The 22,239-nt window shown below is 42.2% G+C and overlaps 1 protein-coding gene across 9 annotated transcripts in view; it reads right to left on the bottom strand.

The window, feature by feature from the left end:
• The window catches only part of Unc79 (unc-79 homolog, NALCN channel complex subunit), a 236,757-nt gene that overhangs the window by 158,095 nt on the left and 56,423 nt on the right, over positions 1–22,239 (bottom strand). For 8 of the 9 annotated variants that reach the window (XM_031357583.1, XM_031357577.1, XM_031357580.1 and 5 more), the window contains exons 5-7: positions 16,581–16,673; positions 7,348–7,403; positions 6,548–6,677 (exon numbers count right to left, since the gene is read on the bottom strand). In XM_031357583.1, the coding sequence (XP_031213443.1) occupies positions 6,548–6,677; positions 7,348–7,403; positions 16,581–16,673 (279 nt within the window). Of the gene's footprint in view, positions 1–6,457; positions 6,469–6,547; positions 6,678–7,347; positions 7,404–16,580; positions 16,674–22,239 lie in introns of those variants that run through there. The other variant, XM_031357584.1, reaches the window with a different exon arrangement.

Here is a 22,239-nt window from a genome sequence, read left to right as displayed (position 1 = left end):
TCACAGTGGGGGAGAAGAGAAAACATTTCATCCAAACCCAGAAGTTAGGCACACTCGCCCTCCATCTTCTCTCTTGTGATAATGCTTAAAAACTCAGCCAGAGTGGCAGGCAGGAGGACATGAAATGTCCTTCAGGGAAATGAAGACATTAAACTATACCCGTTTGACAATGATAAAACCTCCTCTTAAAAGACCCTAAAGAATAAACACATACCAAAAATAATCTTAGATTTGTTCAATATATTTTCATTAAAGTTTCAAGGCACAAAAAAAATTCAACATTTAAAAACTTCAGTAGCTTTCTACACCAAAATGAATTCCTAGAAAAAGGGATTAGTTAAATAATCCTTATCACAGTGGCCTCAAAACTAAAGGAGAACACATAGGCATAAACTTGATCAACCACGTGACAGTTCCCTACAAAGAAAACTATAAAACACCAAGAAAGATATATTAGACATTTGAAAAATAGAAAGTGCTCCCATGTTCATGGATCAGGAAAATACTCTGTGAACAGCCATATCATCAAATACTCATATACAAAACTCAATACAATCTCCATCAAACGCAATGATACTCTTCCCAGATCTAGAAAAATCAATCCTAAGTCCATACGGGAACACAAAAGCCTATGAAAATAGCCAAAGCAATGCTAAGTGAATGGAGTAATCCTGGAGATATCACAATATTGACTTCAAGCTACACCACAGATCCATAGTAACAAAACAAGCAGAGCATTGCCATAGCAACAGTGGAGTAGAGCAGAAGACATAGAAACGTTTAACCCAAGCACCATTAACTGCTTCATCTGGAAAGACATGCATTGCTTACAAAAACTAGAGACATCTTTAAAGAGTGATGTTGGGGAGAGCAGACATCCACACATACAAGACTGAAACCGGATCCTTACTTCTCATTGATATAAAAGCCAACTATAGCTCCATCACAAGCTTTAATGTAAGAAGAATCATGGAAATTTCTATGGGAAATCATTTCAAGCATTAGGGACAGACGATAACTGTGGTGGTTAGCATAGGAATGGCCCCCATGTGCTCATATATTTGAATCCTTGGTCATCAGGAAGTAGCACTACTTGGTAGGGATTAGGAAGTGTGGCCTTGTTGGAGTGGGTGTGGCCATGCTGTAGTGGATGTGGCCATCTTAGAGTGGGTGTGGCCATCTTGGAGTGGGTGTGGTCATGTTGGAGTGGGTGTGGCCTTGCTGAATGGGGGTGGGCTTCAGAATTTCAAAAGCCAAGGCCAGTTCAAGTCTCTCTCTCTCTCTCTCTTCTTGTTGCCTGTGGATCCAGATATAGAACTCTCAGCCCTTCTCTAGCATGTCTGCCTGCATGGTGCCATGCTTTCTGCCATGATGACAGTTGATTAAACTTCGGAACTGTAAGCTGGTCCCAGTACAGTGTTTTCCTTTACAAGAGTTGCCATGGTCATAGTGTCTCTTCACAGCAATAGAACATTGACTAAGACAATAACTTTCTGAATAAAACTGTAATAGGTTGGTAAATAAAAATGAGACTTGCCATTGTAAGCACATATAGAAATGTCATACTGAATAATGTATGCCCTCTGTACAATTAATATGACTGATGTTAAATCACAGATTAAAAAGAAGCCATAAAAATCTTGTATATTAGAAAGGAAACATAGTTTATTGTTCTATAATGATATGATACATAAAATAATATTTAACAAAGCTACTACAGTAAATATATACTCCTAATGAGAGTGTGTATTAGCATAACTGAACTGGGAGCTGTTTATTAACGTTGAGTACATGTGTGCCCTTTAGACCAATAGGCATTGTAGGGATGGAGATATATATATACATATATATACTGTATTTCATATCAAATACATTTCAAAATGCTCAGAATAGCAGTATTTCAACAACCAAGAATTAAGAACAACCCAAACATTTGGTAATAGTAGAGAAGACAGGAAAGTTGTAGCACATGTATTTTATGGACTATGTGTGGCAATAAAAGTGAACAGACCACAGTTATCCTTGGCACACAGATAACACACATACACATGCACACATACTCTCTCTCTCTCTCTCTCTCTCTCTCTCTCTCTCTCTCACACACACACACACACACACACACACACACGAAATGCACACTTCAATTTTTATAAAATACAAACTCAGGTAAAACTTAACCTTTGTTGTTGAAAGGAGGAGCCCATGCTGAAGGAGCACACTGGGTCAGGCTCCACACATGCTTACTTGGTGTTTTCTGGGTGTAGATAATGTATATACCAGCAAAACAGTCTTATAAGATTTTCCTTGTGTAGACAGAACTTCAAGGTAATTAAAGAGAAGAAAGAACATAATGGTGGAAAATCACAACAGAAAGTCCTAGTCCAAACTCTTATAGACTCACCTTAAAAGTCCAAGTCCATTAACATAGGTTACAGTACATGCTATGCCTGATGACCCAGGTCAAGCTTAGCCTTCCAATGGACCTCCCATTCTCTCTGTGCTGTCTAGAAATGTCGTTAAATGGAAGCTAAATGACAACTTTGCTACAAAGACTAACTCATTTACTATTTGGCATGCTGTAACAAGAAAATCCTGTATACTTTCTCTTTTGCTTTATTTTATTTGTGTGGGTGTTTTACTTGGATGTTTTACTTGCTATGCCTGCCTAGTGCGCACTGAGGCCAGAAGAGAGTGCCAGATCCCCTGGAACTTGAGTTACCTGTGGTTCTGAGCTACCATATTGATAGTGGGAATTAAAACCAAGACCTCCAGGAGACCAGCCAGTACTCTTCACTGCTGAGCATCTCTCCAGCTCCTGTATTGGTAATTTTTATAGTAAAAGGCAGGGAACGAGAGGGGAGGTGGAGAGCTCAATCAGTAAAGTGCTTGCCACAGAAGCAAAAGAGCCTGAGTTTGGGTCCCCAGCCTCCATGTAGAAAGTCAGGCAAGGCTGCAGGCTGGAGAGATAAAATAGAAGGCTAGCACAGCATTGCTGACCTGCCAATCCAGATTCAGAGAAAAAAGCCTATTTCAGACAATAAAGTAAAGAGTGACAGGGGAAGGCACCTGGCATTGATCTCTGGCTTTACGTGCAAACCACACACTCATTGGACATTAAATGGATTTAGGAACCTCTTTGCTTTGTCAGTGTGGTGCCTACACCTCCTTAAAGAAACCACAGAAAACTACAACTGGTCACAATGCAGAGAGCAACCCATCGGGAGGTGCATAGCCTCAACTGACACATTTACAATACAATCCCTGCACCTAACGCTCAGGGAACATCTCAGAAGAGGGATAGGAAAGTTTGTAAGAGCCATTGGACCCAAAGTCAGCTGTGAGATTGTATCTTCTAGAAATGTCAGAGAGGCTACACTTCAACAACAGGGCTGCCTGGTCAAGACAAGGATGATGAGATACCAACAGGCTAATGAAGAAGGGGGAAATCTCAACATCCAAAGCGGCAGAACAACAGCCAACAGACAGCTGGTGCCAGACACACAGCAATACGCAGACCACAATGCTGGTTTTCCCGTCTCCCTCATGGTCTGTTAGTGTGGGAATTCTGAGAGAGCGGCTTATCAGTGAGGTTGGCGCCCGGCTACAAAGTAGCACATGGGATTCAGAAGTAAACAAAGGAGGCAACGCATGATTACAAGGATGGACTGTGAGTGAAGCTCGACTCAACTATCTCTCCCTGAGTCCTAGAGAATGAGAAAGGATAGCTCGGATCTTAGCATGCAAATGCTGAACCAGTTTTAATGGAGATTTCTTAGTTGGTCCTTGCTAAAGGGTTTGGATACCCCATAACTGGAAATGATTGCTAGCATTTGGAATTGAGGAATGCTCTGGTCACTGAGTCTCACCAACGCCTACAGCAGGAAACGCCTCTGTTGTTAGAAAACGACCCTGAGTCTTTCGCAGGCACTGCAAGCCTTCTGCTGGCCTCCTCACTTCATTATCTAATTGACTTATTGTCATAGGATTTTCCCTGTCCAATTACATTAGTGCAGAGGAGGTCTGTGATTGGACAAGGAAAAAGGAGGTGGAGCTAAGAGTGGGAGGGAGCTTCTCGGGGTAGGAGGAAGGAAGATGGCTGCAGACATGAACCCGTGTGGCATTTAACAGACACAAGTAGCTATGAATTCACCAGGTTAGAAATATTGAGATAAAGCTTTTATCATTATTAATTGGCTCTGAAATTGTTGTATTGGCATCTTGTAAATGGTGCTATTATTGATACATAAATCTGATTGGTTAATTAAGCTTTGGGAATCTTGATCCTACCAGGTAATTGGGTGTTGAGATGGCTGACCATGGGGTGGGGCATTGCGTGGTAGCAAGAGGAACTGGGGGTGGAGGGGAAGCCACCAGAGAGATGGCCCAGCTGGAGCCCTGTGGCCCAGTGTGGCCAGAGAGTTGGCGGGTTCATTTTTTAATATTTCCCGCAACAACTTATAATTTTCCAGTTCTAAACATCACCAAGCTGTCTGTTGTTGCATCTACCTAGCAAGCCCTTCTACCTGAATGTCCTTCTACCTTAAACTCCCGTTTTATGCATTCATGACTTCCTCTCTTCCCATGTCTAGTTATGTACCTGTTACAACCTCAGCTACTGGCTAAAACCTCACTCTCTGGAGAACTCCCTTAATAAATACCTCTTCCCCAGACTTGCTGATGGCCATGATGAGCTAGGAGCCCTCCCATGGTCCCCACAGATTTGTTTTCACTCTACCTTAGTATTTAGCCCTAGAAAACAGTCTCTGGATTTCACACACACACACACACACACACACACACACACACACACACACACACACACACAATTAGCTTGAAAGCTCCAAGAAGCTAATGACTATAAGATGTTTTGCTTTCCTCGTTGGAACAGAGAGAAATGCCTGGCGAACAGTAGACACCCCATAAATATTTGTTGAATAAAATGAATTTCCATATCTAGGTACCCTGTGAAAACTTACTGAATAAGCTGAATTTCTGTATCTAGGCTATATTCAATTTAATGAAGTGTGATTTTCTGTTGGTTCCTATGTCAATAACAAAACTAAAATGCCTGGAACACAGCTACCTCACCAGATAGTTATTGTATAAGTAGATCTCATTGGTATTCATCACCCATTCAATGCCACAGGAGAGCTTATGTCAGGAACCCTACAAAAAAGGGTCGGTGTCAAGAATATCAGCCATTTCACTTTTCACTCTACTGATGTGCTAAGTGTTTGCTGGCTTTTACATTCATCTCACAACAATGAAACATTCTCTACTATCAATAATACAAAAACAATACAATAATACAAAAATAATATAATAATATCAAATAATAAAAAAAATTCAATGAATTCTCTGTCCGCCTTTCCTGCATAAACCATTGCTACCACTTCTTATCCTAGACTATACCACTTGGAATCTGCCTTCCATGGTGCAAAACATGTATAGACTGTTGAGGGGAGGTGTGCATGGACATTGGAAAATCCATTAACCACTGGGATTTTCTTATACTTCATGATATAAGCAGTAACCCAGAACCTTGTGCCAGTCAGTCTTTCTGTCTGTCTGACTGTCTTTTTTTGAAAGTTTCTTGGTAGATATCTGTCACTATTTTAATTTTTTTTAAGGTTTTCATATAGCTCAGGCTGTTTTATAATCCACTCTGTGACCCAGGCTGGCCTTGAACTCTAGAGACTTTAATGTCAGCCTACAGGGTGCTCAGGTCATAAGAGTAGGCCACCATGCCCAACTGTATCATGGCATTTCATGTCACTGTTTCGTTGACATGATGAGACTTTTCTGGTGACACTGAAAACACAGCCAGGCCTCTCACAAGAACAGAATTAGGCAGCTGGGGCTTCTGCTAAGTGATAGTAAAGAGCCAGCCTTGCTCCCATCACTTCTGGTTTGGTAGTAATTAACTTCAGCAGTAGGTAATATGTAAGCCTTTGGGATAGTAACTGGAATAGGGGCATAGGCAATCTGCTATGAAGTCATAAATATTTTAATTGGTATAATTAACGGTTTTCTGGTGGGGGGTTGGGTTTTTTTTCTTATTTTTCTTTGGATTGGGTTTTGTTCTGTTTTGAAATGGGTTCTCTTATAGTTCATGATGACTTCAAACTTGATTTGTAGTCAAGACTGACTTTGCACTTCTGATCCTCCTGCCTCCACCTCTCACGTGCTAGGGTCACCATATGTTTGCAGCACCGCACTTGATTATCTTAAGAGATGGAATCGTTCTATGTTGCCCAGGATGGCTCCCCAAATTCCTGAGCTCAACTGATCTTCCCACCTCAGCCTCCGCTAATAGCATGGACTAATTGGCTTCTTTTGAAACCCAGTGTCCAAAAGGACAATTTCAACCATCAAATATGGTCTTCCTAACACAAGGTGAGGCACAGGTGGTAAGAGGGGATGAACATGGGCCACCAGAGAGCTCTGTTCTCCTTACCTGTGTATTGTAAGCCCCTGTTCTTCTTACCTGTGTATTGTAAGCCCCTATTCTCCTTACCTGTGTAGTGTAAGCCCCTGTTCTCCTTACCTGTGTATTGTAAGCCCCTGTACTCGCTTATTGCTCCGGGAGGTTTCAGGTTGGGCCAATAGTGGAAAAGCATCTGAACTGCCGGAGGCTTCACCTGGGAAGGCCCATAGGCAATCACATACAAAAGATCCTGCAGGGAAGGGAGATGCATTGACTCAGCACCCTCAAAGAAAAATAACGATCACTCACCCAATATAACCAAAGCAGTGGAAATTCTAATAGAGAAGGCGGGTCATTTCCCTGGATCCCATGACCCAGGTGCGCTTTACAGATTAAATTGTGTTAGCGTATCATTTTCTTCATTTATTCATGTGTTTGTTTATATGTCCTATAAATGATACCCCCAAGGGGGATTCTAAAGTACACTTTCCATTGATCCTCTAATGATATTCAAATTAAAGAAAGATTTTTTTTTTAACAACAGTGTATGCCCACATACCAAACACTGAGTTTAAAAATATATATTTCCCTAATAACATTTCTTAACAATTCATGTCTGCTGTTTGGAAAAAAAGGCAATTCTTAAGGAATTTATATCAAAATCATACTGTCATGCAATATAATAGTTGCCTAATTCCATGAATAAGATACATTCAATTATTCTGTCAAGAAGTTCTGCTCTTGAAGTTTGATTTCTGTTCTAAGTGATAATTTTACAAGTAAAAATAAAGTATAGGTTAATCACATCAAAATTATAAGACAAGTATAAATCTGATCAAAGCCACAGTTATAATATATAGTTGTTAACTTTTATGTAAATTCAGTTAGTAAATATGGGTCCATCCTGACCCAAAACTTACTTTCCAGACTTCGTGCTTATACTTCATGAGGCATTCCAATAATTGACAATGATACACTGTGAGGAAGAAAACATAATTCATAGTGAAATGTAAATACCAGAAAATCATCCTTGGAGATATAATAAATCACGTCAAGCACCCTCCATTTTCACTTTAATCATTAAGATGGAAAGTATTTATCACACTTTTAGAAATCATACCAACCCTTAGCTTTACCAAGCTCTATTCTAAAGCCATTCAGAAGTACTTTGCAAATTGCACTAGCAAAGGAAATATGAGACATCTCCAGCAATTATACTTGGATAACATAAACTTGGGCCAACCCAGCTAAGAACTACGTGAGAAGGGGGAGCCTCACTGCTGAGGTCATGTAGCAGCTCGTCATTTTTGAGTGAACTTGTTCTTTGTCCGATGTCGTGCTGAGCCATCCACACCTGCTGCCTCACAAACACCAGGCCGTGAGTAGTTAGGAACTGGTGCTGATTTCCCCATGCCCCCTGCCCCGCCAAGACTGAAAACTACTGAGTGACACAGAAATTTTACCACTTGATCAATAACCCTATCTTCTCATCATAAAGAAAGAGATCCGTCTCAGAAGGCTCCTGGCAGATGTTGCTGGCTGGCACTGAATCCCAGTGATAGGAAATTTGGCTTTTGGTTTTTAATTTGTTTTAAGTGAAATACTTTTATTAATCCTTTGAGAATTTTCTACAATGTATTTTAATCATACTCTCCCCTTATTTATCCCCCTAACTCCTCCCAGACCCACTTCTGACTTTCCACCCCCTCCCGATTTAATGATTTTTTTTTCTCTTTTTTTTGTAATAGTCCTTCAGGTCTAATTTTTGCTGCCCATATACTCATGGGTGTGGGACCATTGAGTAAAAATTGGTCAACCCATCAGGGGTCACACCCTTAAAGGAAACTGACTCTCCACAGAAGCTAACAGTGGTCAATTGCTACTCAGTTATGGGTGGGCCCTTGTGAGTCTCCCCCACCTTATTTGAATGCTAAATGGCTTGACTTTAGAATGATTTGTGTATCTTTATTTTATGTGTATGTGTGTGTGTACACATATATGTATGTGTATGCATGTACATATGCATGTATGTATGTATGTATGTATGTATGCATGTGCACTGTGCATGTGTGATGTACCAACAGAAGCCAGAAAGGATGGCAGAGCCTCTGGGACTGGAGGCAATTGTGAGCCACCATTTGGTTTTTTGTTTGTTTGTTTGTTTTTTGGGTTTTTTTTTTTCATTTTTATTGGATATTTTATTTATTTACATTTCAAAGGTTATCCCCTTTTTTGATTTCCCCTCCACAAACTCCCTATCCTATTCCCCCTCCCCCTGCTTCTATGAGGGTGTTCCCCCACCGACCACCCACTCCCGCCTCCCCACCCTGGCATTCCCTTACTCTGGGGCATCGAGCCTTCACAGAACCAAGGGCCTCTCCTCCCATTGATGCCAGATAAGGCCATCTTCTGTGAGCCACCATTTGGGTAGCAAGAAAACTAAGCCTGGATCCTCTGTAGAACAGCAAGTGTCTCAAATACTGAGCCATCTCTCCAGTACAACTGGTTGGATCTTCTGTGAGTTGTTGAGTGTAGTACTCCTGTCACATCCAGAAGACAGTTCAATCCAGTCCTCCCTGACCTACGGCCCTTACACTCTTTCCTGTCCCTCTTCCGTGGTGGTCCCTGAGCCTTGGGAGGGAGGAGCATATAGATGCTCCGTTTGTAGCTGAGCACTCCATGAACACTTGTACTCTGCAGTTTGATCAGATGTGAGTTTCTACATTACCCACAGTCCATCCTGCAAAATTTTTCTCTGATGTCTCAGAGCTGTTCTGATTAATAGACATAAAATTATGAATTTAGAAGGCAGCATGACCCCATGTCCATTTAGCAAAATAACAGTAGTAGGTTCGTGCCTGAGGCCTGGGAACTATCTAGCCATTTATTATTAGCCAAATTTACAGTTCCAGGCATGCATTTCCTCCTGTGGCTCGGGTCTTAATCCAATCTGAAAGCAGTTGGTTAGCCACTCTTGCATGCATGGCCTATCTTGCCCATCATGGTAGTTCGCAGGGTTCATAGCTGGGGAAAACTTTTTTTTTTTAACTCTAGCAACCTACCATATAGCACCCCCTAGTACTGTGAAAGCTAACCACGGAGGAAACGTCATACTGGTACCAACGCAATTTCTCCATTTCCTGTGACCAAAGCATGTGAGTCTTCTACGGGGGACCTGTTAGAGCTACACAACAGCATGCTTCTTTGATTTACCTGTGTTCACTTGCTAAAGAACAACATTCATCCTAGACAGATAAGTGTTTGGTTCTTTCCACAAGCTGCTTCCCATCTTCTCCCAACATGGAAGTTTCTGCACTGCAGATCTCTGTGTCACTCAAATCCCATGGACTTGTTTCATCTGAATTTTTCTCTGATTCTTCAGGAGCATTTGGTGCTGCTCTCTACTTTTTAACTCTCTCCTCTTGTGGCTTCACTGAGTAGTCTCTGTCCTTATGCCAACACTGAATGGGCAAGTGTCCCAGGATACTTGCTCTTACACAACGTCTGATCTTCTGCAGTGTAGATTACATGGACCCCATTCCGTTCAGAGTATCCTGCTGCCTGTCCTGTGGACAGGCCTAGAGAGTGCCTCTGTTCAAAATGCTTCCCCTCCACAACACCCCACTCAGTCTATCAAGCAGAACTTGATCCACATTTTCTTTGCTCAAGAAGCATGAAGCTGTTCCTAATTACTTCAATTCCCAGAGTCCTCCTCCTCTGATAAGTTAATAGTCTATAGTATTTAATCGGTGCTTTGCACAGCTCGCTCTATGTCTATTATCTGTTTCGTGAAAGATGTCTCACTCTGTGGCCTCTGGCTGACCTGGCCTCAAATGTACAGTGATCCTCTGCTTTCCTAATGTTGGGCTTGTAGATACCACCACACCTGGCTGCCCCATATTGGTAATAATTTATGGGGATATGCTTCATCTTCCCAAAGAAATACAGACCCAAAAGAAGCACCATCCCTTACCCTTCAGTGTGGTCTCCACAATCCCTAGCAGAAAGTCCTGCACATAAGAGTTACTCAGTGAATGTTAGCTGCTTAAGCAAGTGCCCTTTTCGTCTTTAAGATTTATTTTATTTTGAATTACTCACACATAAGTGTGAGGTGGGTATGTACGCATGTGTGTGAGTGCCAGTGGAGATCAGAGGCATAAAATCCCCTTAGGAGCTAGAGTTATAGGCAATTGTAAACTCCCTGTTGTGGGTGCTAGGAGCCGAACACTGGACTTGAGTCCTCTGGAAGAGCAATGTGTGCTCTTAACCACTGAACCACCTCTCCAGCCCCTGATGTCTAATTTGTATTACACAATCGGTTACAAAACCAAATGGTCACTTGTTGCTTCACTACACATTCTACCAAAATTTAAACACGAGAATGATAAAACAAACAAATAAACTTACTTAAAACATTATAAAACCAGTTTTGGTGGGCTTTTGGGCTTTGGGTGGGTTTTTGTTGGTTGGTTGGTTGATTGGTTGTTTTGTTTTGTTTTGGAAACTATTGCAACAGTTCTGAGCTTTGTACAAGGCAACTCGGTCATCTTGTCCAGTTTGAAGTTTGACCATACCTGCAGGCATTTGATCTCAAAGGGACCCTGGCAGATATTCCCTCATTTCTTACCTGTTTCCCACATCACAAGACTAGTTTTGAGTCAGAAATGCAATCCCCAATACAGGATAGTTTATTGGCTATAAACATTATCCCTTGAGCAGATATGAAAATCACAGAGGTGGTTTTGTATGATGACAGTAGTTTATATCAATTCAAGACCAGGAGGAAAACACTACATTGTAGCAGTTTGTGTTATTTACCGAGTACTTACAATGTGCCGGTAAATAACCAAGGCCAAGCAAGCATGTGCACTCATAGTTTTAACTTGTTGATCTTAACAACATGTTAATGAACATCAGAAAGAACTGTCCTATTTCATGGGGAGAAAACTCAGCCTCGAGGCTGTAAACTTGTTCAGGCCTGCAAGAATGCATCTTTTGCAAATGAGCTCAGGAAACTCTGTCCTCTGAAGACCCTAGAGTCAGATCAGGTATTAAATGGCTTGTTAGGGCCAAATCACAGTCTCCACAAATCTCTTCAATGATGATACTGGGGTAAAATCAAAGCAAACCTGGTAGTTTCCAGAGCCTGTAGTTCACTTAAACATTGCTCACTTAGCTAAGAAGGCCCACCTCTTGTATGTTTTTCCTCCATGAGAATGATACTTCTTTGTATGGGTTACATTAACAGTCACCTCAATTATGGTTCCAAGTCTTGAAGGCCAATTTGGCCAAACCCCTAATTCTTCCCCTGGGCCTGTCGATGTCTATCGAGTGTCTGGGAGGGGCCAAGAGGCATGGCTTCTGTCTTCAGGCTGTGTCCATCCCTCCTCTGCCTGAGTCTTCAGGTAAGAGTCTATATATGGATTTGTAGACCACTGGAGAAACTCGTGTCCAGAAATACACTACGGGGTTATTTAACTTGCCCTGGACTTGCCTAGTCTCTCTTTTCTCCCATCAAAGCTAAAGACATCTACCAGCCCCTATGACTGGAACCACCAGACCATGAAAAGAAAAAAAGAAAAGCAGTGTCAAAGAAGGTTCTGGAAGGGTCTGCCTCATACCAGAGAAGACAAGAATATTCTTCCTTTTGTGGCACCATTGTCCTGTCTATGGAACCCTACTCCCCTGTGGTGAAGAGACTGATTTGTGAATAGTCTCCCCTCTTCTTCATTATTTGGCCAATGAATGATGTCTTACTTTCTCCCCAACATTCAGACACTGGTTCTTCCTTGGAATAAAGTCCCAGACCCAGGTCTGGAAACAAATCCATATTCGAGTAACCTCAAAATGTCCACTCTGCTCTATTGCTGCCCAACAGCAGGGCCCACTCTTCCTGAAAACACTTCAACTCACTAGTGTCTAAATGACAAATCCTTTCAGAACATAAAATACAATAAATATGAGTCATATTTTGATGGTCTTTTAAGGTAAACAGTGTAAAATTAAGGTAGGTGATTATAGCTTGCCCTAAAGTAAACATTTTAAAGTCACATAATAATCCCAGAGATGTTATACTTGAAGATGTTGGAGATAGACTACACCTCTCAAAATCCACAAATTAAATTCTACTCCCCAGAGTGACATCATTAGGTGGTGGGGCTTTAGGATGTGCTTAGGTTGTGAAAGCATAGGCCCCATGAGTGGGTTTAGTGACCTTGCCTTTTAATATTTTATTAGCAGTGATAGTATTATCATCATTAAATTATGTGTATGGAGAAGGTGTACATGTTCTTACAGAGGCCAAAAGAGGGTGCTGGATACCTTAGACCTGAAGTTGTAGACAATCGTGAGCTGCCCAGTATGGGTGCTGGGAATTGAACTTGGGTCCTCTGGAGGAGCAGAATGCACTCTTAACTGCTGAGCCATCTCTCCAGCTCTTTAATGCCCCTTTCTTTAAAGACCCCAAAGAATCTCCATGAGATTTCTTCTACGCAAGGACAGAGCAAATCTGCTCATGAGCCAGGAAATGGGCCCCTACCAGACACTCAAATCTATCAACAACCTCGAACTAAATTTCCTACACTCTGAAATCATGATAAATAAGCTTTTAATCATATAAGCCACTCACATTACGGGGTCTGTTAAGGTATCCCTGTCAGAGCTAATCTGGATAACATGTGAATGTGATTTAGCGTTACCTAGGAGACAAACTGCTGTGTGTCTCTAGGGATGCTACCAGAGAGGCTCAGGTGAGGGAGTGTAAACGTGGGAGGAGCCGCTATTGTCAGGGATGACAATAGAAACTCCAGTATCCACCTCTTGCCTTTTCCTGACTGTGGACTCAACATGCCTCAGAGTCCTGCCAGTGTGGTGTGTGGGCCTTAAACTACAAGTCAAAATAACTCCCCTACCCTCCTTGAGTTCCTTGTTGGGTATTTTGCCACAGCAACGAAACGAAGGACTAATGTAACCCAGAACATACTGAAACAGGGAACTAGTGCTAAGACGTGGGGTGCTACTGGAACAAATATCTTAAAATGTGAAAGATGTGCTCTAGCATTAGGTAATTGTAGGGACTGCAAGCATTCTGAGGTACATTCTGGAAAAGTTGCTGTTCCTCTGACTGACTATTAAAGACAACTGTGTGAGGTCTTAGGAAAAGAAGAGCAGGCAAAGCTTCGGGCTTCTGAAGCCAGGCTAGACTGGATGTTGGTTTAAAACACACACACACAACTGAACAGTAGAGGCGACTCTGAGGAGGTGTCAGGCAGAAACGGGAACATGCGATGGCAAACTGGAGAAAAGGCCACCCTTGTCATAAAGTGACAGAGAACATGGTCAAATTACAGTGACGTCTTGGTGTTCTACAGAAGGGAGAGACTTTGTGAGACGAGACTGGCTGAAGACATCCTTCTGCGAGTGCTCAGGGGCATGGTGTGTGTTCTTATTCTTGTTTCTTTGCTATTGCTTTCTGAGTGTTTATAGTAAAATTCCAGAGGAAAGAAATGATTTCGATCAGAACTGTTCATCCAAGAAGAAACTAGGTGAAAGTTTGCAAACTCCTCAGGAGAACCAGTGGGAGTATGACCAGGGAGCTAGAAAACACATCCATCAGTCCTCACCAGAGAAGCCAGGCACTGTGATCCAAGACCCCCAAAGACAACTCAGAAATCATCACAGGCCTCCTCCCATCACAGGCCTAGAGAACAAGAAGCCAAGGACAGCATGGCTTCTAGGGGCCCACAAGCAGGCGGAGGCACTCACATTGCAGCCTAACCCTTGCTCCTGCACCCTGGTGCCTTATTCCTTATGTCAGATTGCAGCTCTTTGGGCCCTAGAGCAGCTTGCACCGCACCCAACAAAGCTGTGAGTGCGTGGATATACCCTCTTAAAGTTGAAAGGATACCCTGAAAAACCATGGGCACCAGACTACAGAGTGTGGTGTGAAGTGGAGGTAGACATGAGTACAGCCACCACAGGAAGTCACCACTAAGGTAACTCCCAGTGGACCAATGGAGACCAGGCTGCCTTGTGCTATAGTGTCAGGGTCACTACAAAAGCCTTGGAGCCAAACCCTTATCCAGCAAAAACAAAGACAGGACTGCTACAGTGGATCTAGAAGGAACAGTATCGAGTCGAAGAAGTCGTACAAGGCTAAGGTTTGATACTTAGTTTCGAACTTATCTCTCCTGCCTTTGGGGCAGGACTATCTACTGGCTGGCTGGCCCACCTGTGTACTTTATTGTTTACATATCTGTCTGTTTCTGTTTAGGGGCTTAACTCTCGGCTGCCCCTATGCAAAGCAAGTGCTCTGCCACGGAGCTGCAGCCCCAACCTTCAGAGTTGTGCCTTGGAAGCATGTGTCATACGGAAGAGCAGAGCATTCTGGGATGAATCATGCCTCAAATCTGACAGTAATGGATTTGGATGGTATTCTATGAACTGTTGGACCTCGGGTTTTTGAGCGGATAATGGTATGAATTCACACTTGCAGGATTGTCAAGATGGAATTGATGTGTTTCAGGTGTGGGAGGATGTGAAATTAGGGAGATGGAGCAGAATACTAGTAAATCAAATATCCATGTTCCCAAACATGCATGTTAGATCCTAGGCCCCAATACCATTCATAGTTTTAGAAGGCAGGGTCTTTAGGAGGCATTGAGGTCATGAGGACTGCACCCCAACCAATGTGACTGCGTCCGTGACAGCAGCTCCGTAGAACTTTTCCCTCCTTCCTTCCTGAGAGGAGACCACACAAGCATGGCCACCCCCACGCACCAGGGAATTAAGCCTTCACCAGACAATGAGTCTGCTAGAACCCTGGCCTTCAACTTCCTGACTTCCAGAACTTTAAGTATTCATTGTTTTTTAAGCCTTTTTATGGGAGCTCAAGTAAATTAAAACAGAGACTAGAAGCCAGCATCTGTCTTGATTCTAGCGACTTAGGAGGCTGCAGTCAGAGGACTGACTTAACCCAGGTGGTTAGCCTGGGCAAGGTAGCAATAAAAAGTCCATCTCAAACTAACAACAAGACAACAACCAAAACTGTACACAGGGTGTCACTAGGACCAAGCTGTATCAGTGAATATGAACAAAATGCGCTGTGTGAAATTCTCAGCAAGTCAATAAAAAATAATATTTTTAAAGTTTTAAAATAAAAAAATCATCATGTTACATAAATAGGCTAAAAACTGTGTCATAAAATGTTGTTGTCATTTTTCTAAACAAACATTTAATGAAAATAAAACCAGAGTTCATAGCTTACGCATCGCTTCAACAGTGAGCTGACTGCCTTGGAGGTCAGTTCCTCCAAATTAATTTGCCATTACCCTGACAAACATCAACACCATGGGCAAGCCCATCCAATACCACAGGCGGTCTGAGACACAAAGGCCAAAAAAATACAACTCAGAGTTGTATATGAGTTGAGTAGCATTCTTCTGCTACTCAACTCAAATACAACTTAACAATATAATGCTAAAGGAGAGGGCCATAGGAAACCACTGTTTTCTCTCCTACAGTTAGAAGAATATTAAAATTTTTCCTATCCCTTTACATTGTGCATCCCCTTTCATCAATTTATTCTATGAAAAACCTGAAACTTGGTAAAAGACTTATGTTTAGAAATATTTCTGCGGCATTAGCAAAGCAAATTTACCCAAATCATTGGTTAGCATTAGTGGTTAAAGGGCAGTAAATACATGCAATACGTGTGTCTATATGCATATGAATCAATACATGTAATAGACATGAGGGGTGTGTGTGTGGGTGTGTGTATGTGTGTAAGACAAGATCTCATTCTATAGCCCAGGCTAGTCTACAACTAATAGTGATCATCCTGCCTCAACTGCCCAAGTGCTAAACATATAGGCGTAAACCTGCACACCAGCCTTAGTATTATCTACATTTTAGCATTTAACTTTTTCTATCTATAGTCATCACTTTCCAGTCATCTGAAACTTAATCCTCGAACATTCTAAAATGTTCCCTAGCAAACCAAATCATCGCTACTAGCAATAGACAAATTAATTTTAACTTGGAAGTCTGTGTTCAGCACATCTCTTGTCTGTTCTGCCTAGAAAAGCTCTCACCTGAAAGGGTCTGTGTTGTTTGTTGAATGTTGCTGGTGATTGCTTAGAAGCTGGTCACTTACCTGGGTTAGAGGTGTACTGCATTGCAATCATTAGCATAGAGGATGCAGAGAGGTTGACATGGGCTGGAACACCTTCTCTCCTGGAGGAACCCACTGAAACCAAAAGTCTCTGATTAGATGCAGATTCATGTCTAGATATGAGTACATATTTGTGCCCTTACAAAGATCCCTGAAAGAACTTCCCGAGAAAGCTCCAAATCAATGAGGAGCTCCTGATATCATCTTCTTTATTTCTTTTTAAAAATGGTGTTTCCTGTAGCTGAGGCTAGCCTCAGACTTTCTACATACTGGGGATGTCCTTAAATTCCTGATCCTCCTGCTTCTACCAATCAGAGCTGGGGATATGGGCATGCACAAACTACATACAGTTTATGCAAAGCTGGTGATCAACTCCGAAGCCCTGTACTTGTTAAGAAAACACTGCAAACTAAGCCACATCCCCAGCCCCAAAGCCACTAGAAATTAATTGAAATAAACCCACAAAATTTCTTGAATACAAATGCTAACACTGCAGACCACTGTAAAAAAAAAACAAAAACAAACAAACAAACAAACAAACAAAAAACTAATGCATAGCTGCATGGAGAAGGTACAAAACCAGAATATAATGGCTTTGTCATAGTTGTGCTTAGGAGTGATCTCTATTCCCAAATTTAAAGGGCACATAAACATGTTAATGATTAACCTCATAAGAAAGTGAGAGCCCAACTAGAACACATTAACACTTAGAGAGCTAGCAAACAAGTTCCATATAACGTATAACATCATATTCAATTATACATAGAAATCTTAACCTATTATGAAAATGATCACGGTGGCTTTTAGATGATTTTCAGTGCTCATATGTCACTACACAGCGATAGTCAAACCTTCACCTGGAGCCCCACCAGTGTCTTCATTACCATGAGAATCAATTTTGGCTTTCCAAAGTCTACCCTCTTCACATCCAGCTGAGGTGTTTGAAACAAAGCACTTTTTTGAATCTGTGAATAACTGTGAATAACATTTATCCTACGCCAACAAATGTCCAATTGCAAAGCAAATCATCTTCAAAATTCACCTAATTGTTGTATAATCATGATATCCACTTGCACACTGGTCTTAACACATCTTTAAGTGGCCTGTTCATGATGGCATCAAATGCTATATTAAAATCATCTCTTTTTAATGGAATAGACTCCGTAGCTCCATAAGTACTCAAAACTAGCTCTGATGAAAGTTATTTAGTATAACCCGTTTTCGCCAAAGGATATTTTTATCCCAGCAATAATTGAGAGAGGCCCCTACAAAAGGAAGACTTTTATTAAGATTAAAATGTAAAATGAATTCCTTTTTCCACAGAGATAACTAAGCAAGCAGGAGAAACCTCTTATAGATATACTTATGTTGCAAGCTGTCAAGCACAAAGAAACAGTATATAGTGAAGACTCACCAGTCAACACTGTTTTTTACCCAGTAAAGACCACTGATGCAGCCAGCCAGCAAAAGGCAGATAATCTCAGACTCCAGCTTTATTTTATTTTATGTTGACGTACAGTGTGTGGGAAGCACATATCATTTACATCCATAAGGAACAAGACAATGCAATAAGACACCCAGTAAACAGAAACATCAAAGCGCTAATGAAGAGTTGCTGGGCAAGAGCCAAGACAATGAAAGTTTAACGGGATTCTATTTTGTTTCTACCTCAAGAACTTCTGATGCCATAAGCGTTAGTGGTCTTTGCAACAGGCTGGAGAGACGCAAACAAACAAAACAGATCCCCAGCTGAGCTCTGCTAGCCTGAGTCTGCTTTTATTAATCACTACGGCTGCATGTGCCTAACTCCCAGGGCAGGTGGTATTCGGGTACATAGATCTGTTTGACTCTACCCTGTAAACAAGTGCTGATACTTAGACAAGAATCAATACAGAGATAAGTGAGGATGACTAATCAAGCAGGATAAACTGAAGAAAGAACTTTGGGTCAAATACTTTCCATCTTCAGCCTTTTCCTATTCAGCTCCAAAAGGTCCACTCCTAGAGATCAATTGAGAAGCACACGGGGTGCATCTCAGCAGGCTGGCCTTAGATATGCATTTGAGGAGTTTTGTAAGAGGAGCAAGGTAAACAAGGGGATGCCCAGGCCAGTACCCAGGGCTCAGAAGGGTGAGCACATATACAATATTCCTGTGCCCTTTGTTGAAGAAGGAGAGAAAGGAATGCCTACTCCAATATAAAAACAGAAGAATGTCTGTCTGTCTCTCTCTTCTTTTCATCTCTTCTTTCCCCTCTCCCTTCTTATCCCCTCCTCCCTCTCATCCCCTCTCCTCTCATCTGCTCTCCTCCTCTCCTCTCCCCCTTCCTCCCTTCCTCTCTCTCTCCCTCTCTCTCCCTCTCTCTCTCTCTCTCTTTCTCTCTCTCTCTCTCCACACACACACACACATATATATATAGTCTTTTGGTGACAAGTGTTTTCACCTTTATTTAAATTCAACTCAAACTTTTTAATAATAAGCATTTTTCAACAATGAAAACTGTTCGAAGAGGTTAAGAGCCACTGTGCCCAGGGGCCTTTAAAAATGGGAGAGATGCCCAACTGTCTCGGATGATTTAAGTGAAGTCTGTTTGGAGAACTGCCCAGATGGCTTAGCGACCTTTGGATGTCCCTGTTACCTCTGCAAATCTATGCTGTCCCTCAAGTATGGCCATCCATAAAGCCAAGAGTTCCCCTAGGACACAAGCCCCAGGAAATTGGCTCCAATACTTATATAAACAGACGGCATCTTGCAATTTCAAAGCCTTCTACAAGACCGAATAAAATCACCATGGCGCTAATTTAATAAGCATGCACAAGCACACATCATTTACTGAATCTTGTTAAAAAGGCATGATGTAAACAGATACGCAGCTCAATCCCAGGAGAGCAGGAAAAAAACAAAAACACATAAAATTAAAGGGAAAAGAAGACTGTCCTCAGGAAATATAATTTAGAGTTTCCAGGCCTTTCTGCTATTCCCCCTGCAGCATCAGAACAGAAATTACTATCATGCCTTCCTCCCATGACAGCACCAATCCCTACACAAGTGCTGCATTTGATAATATGCTCTGTGTGTGGTTCTTACACGATACCTGCCTTCAAAAGTGAGCAGATATAAAAGCCATTTTATGAGTGAGAGGGGGACCAGCTGCAGGAAAGCACAGCATTATCATGGGGCAATGACAGTCCAAGACAAGAATGATCTTAGCTAATGCTCCAGTCGCTCACTCACTCAATCAACACTACTTTTTTCATAGAAATACCCCAGACATCATTCTGGGCCCTTGTAGGTGGCTATGTATATTATTTAAGATTAAATAAAATTTAGAATTGCATTCCTCAGTCTCACTAGACACATCATGCATGCTTAGCAACCCTATATGCTAGTGGCTACAGTAAGAAGCAGCATTGACTTTTATGATGCGTTCCCATTATCAGAGAAAGTTCTGTGGACAGTGTTGCTCTACAGAAAAGGACAAACATCTTCCAGTGAAAAGCAGGAGTCTGGGCAACGAAACAGAGACAAGATAATGGGATGTTCTGCATTAGATTAGAAGGGAACATCTCAAATGATGTGATCCTTCAGAGTGTCCAGGGGCATGGCCCAGGGAGTAAAAGCTCTGGCTGCACAGGCCTGACAATCCAAACTCCACCCAGAACCCACAGAAGAAACTAGATGTAGTGGCTGGCATCTGAAGACCCAGAAACTCCTACAGCCAGATAGCAGGCAGAGACTGGAGAGCCCATGAGAAACCTTGGGCCACCGAGCCTGGGGTGCACAGCATGATAGCAGAAACAACAAAGAAGGTCCTGCCTCAACAAGATGCAGAAAACTGACACCCAAATGTTGTCCTTTGACCTCTGTCTGTCTGTCTCTCTCCCCCATCTCTCTCAGTAACACACACACACACACACACACACACAGAGCCTTTCTTTGAAAGATGTGGTACTTGACCTGAGACCTAAAGGGAAGACATCAAGAGGGCATTGAGAAGGGCTCCGAGATGAGGGAAATTGTATACAGCAAGCACAAAACCTGATGATGCCTTTGTAAAAATCACAGAAAAGCTGGTGCGGACATGCAGATTGGCCATGTGGCAATCAATGCAACGGCAACAGCAGAGAGGCTGGTCACAGCCATCGCACACAGGATCTTGTGACTTAATAGGGCCACTGAACTCAACTCTAAGAGTGACAGGAAGCTGGGTGGTTTGGAGAAGGGAAATAACAGGATTTAATCTACACATTTGGAAGGTGGCTCTGGGTTTGGAGTAAAGAACCAGTGATGGGAAGCCTATCTGGGAAGTAGAATGCCAGGTCTGAAGCTACGTAAACGGACCAGAGTAACCACCATAGGACACAGTCTGAGACAGGATACATCGAAATAAACCCATTGGCCTTAGAGTCTTCTAGACAATAAAGACAAGGGAATCATCTAGGGTGAAGAAACTCTGAGGACATGTGACATAGTCGCTTCCTGCATTGGCCAGATAACATTATCTGGATGGTGAAGCAGCCTCTCCTCTCACAGGCCTTGGGCTGTGCAAATAGTCCTTGGACAGTGAGTGCTCCATGGGGGACAGTCTCTGTTAAGAGAGCGCCACGACTTCAGAAGGCATTGGCTACACTTAAAGGGAGGACCAGAGTCCCATGACTCATTAAAATACTTGCCAATTGGGTTAGTGAAGAGCCACAGAAGCAAAATGCCTAACTACGCAGGGACTGTGAGAGCAAACCCATTGTGGTTTTATGTGGGCTATCACATAAGCCATGGAAGGTCCAGTCTGTCCTGGATGGCCCCTGGCCTCAGTTCATTCAGAGAGTGAATCCTGTGAAGAACACGAACAATCTCAGTGATTAGTGTCAGCGTTTGCTGCAATGTGATTTAATTATTATATCTATGATTTGCCTTGCATTTGATCCATTTCATATTTGCACAACATCATAGAATATTCAAATCCAAGTCTCATATGGCTTTCTTCTCATGGTCGCAGAACAAAGATGGGATGTAGACAACGGGAGTTATAATTAGTGACAATTTTATAGCTAAGAAAATAAAAGTTAAATTAGGGAAAGAGAGCTGTCAACAGTCAAAGGACTATAATTATGCCCCCAATGAATTGTGGTCCCAGACAGTTCTCATAGAAACACCTACCTCATTAGCTAGTGAGTGGAGCAGGAATAGACATTATGTGATCATTCACATGTTATCAATAGTTCGTCTTTTACTGTCTTTGTCTGTGTAAGATTAATCTTCATAAGACCATAAAACTAAGCCGGGCAGTGGTGGCACAGTATTCAGCAGCAGAGGCAGGTGGATCTCTAAGCTTAAGGCCAGCCTGGTCTACAGAGTGAGTTCTAGGACAGCCAGGACCACACAGAGACCATAACACTATACCTCACGTCTCATGTAGTAACCAAAACCAAACAATAAATGACCCTTGGCCTAGAGCCTGAAACCAGATATTCATTGAAGTCATATATTGTTTTTAAGTTAACTCAAATTTCTGAATGATCCTTTCTTCCTCCTGAGGGTCAGTGGCTAAGGAAATGTAAGGTAGGAAAGAAGCTGCATTAGGCCAGGCAGTGGTGGCACATGCCTTTAATCCCAGCACTTGGGAGGCAGAGGCAGGTGGATTTC

Source organism: Mastomys coucha, unplaced genomic scaffold (genome assembly GCF_008632895.1).
Source record: "Mastomys coucha isolate ucsf_1 unplaced genomic scaffold, UCSF_Mcou_1 pScaffold6, whole genome shotgun sequence".
Classification (NCBI taxonomy): domain Eukaryota; kingdom Metazoa; phylum Chordata; class Mammalia; order Rodentia; family Muridae; genus Mastomys; species Mastomys coucha.
Note: the sequence above shows the minus strand (reverse complement) of the source record. Positions and strands in the feature narration are given on the sequence as shown.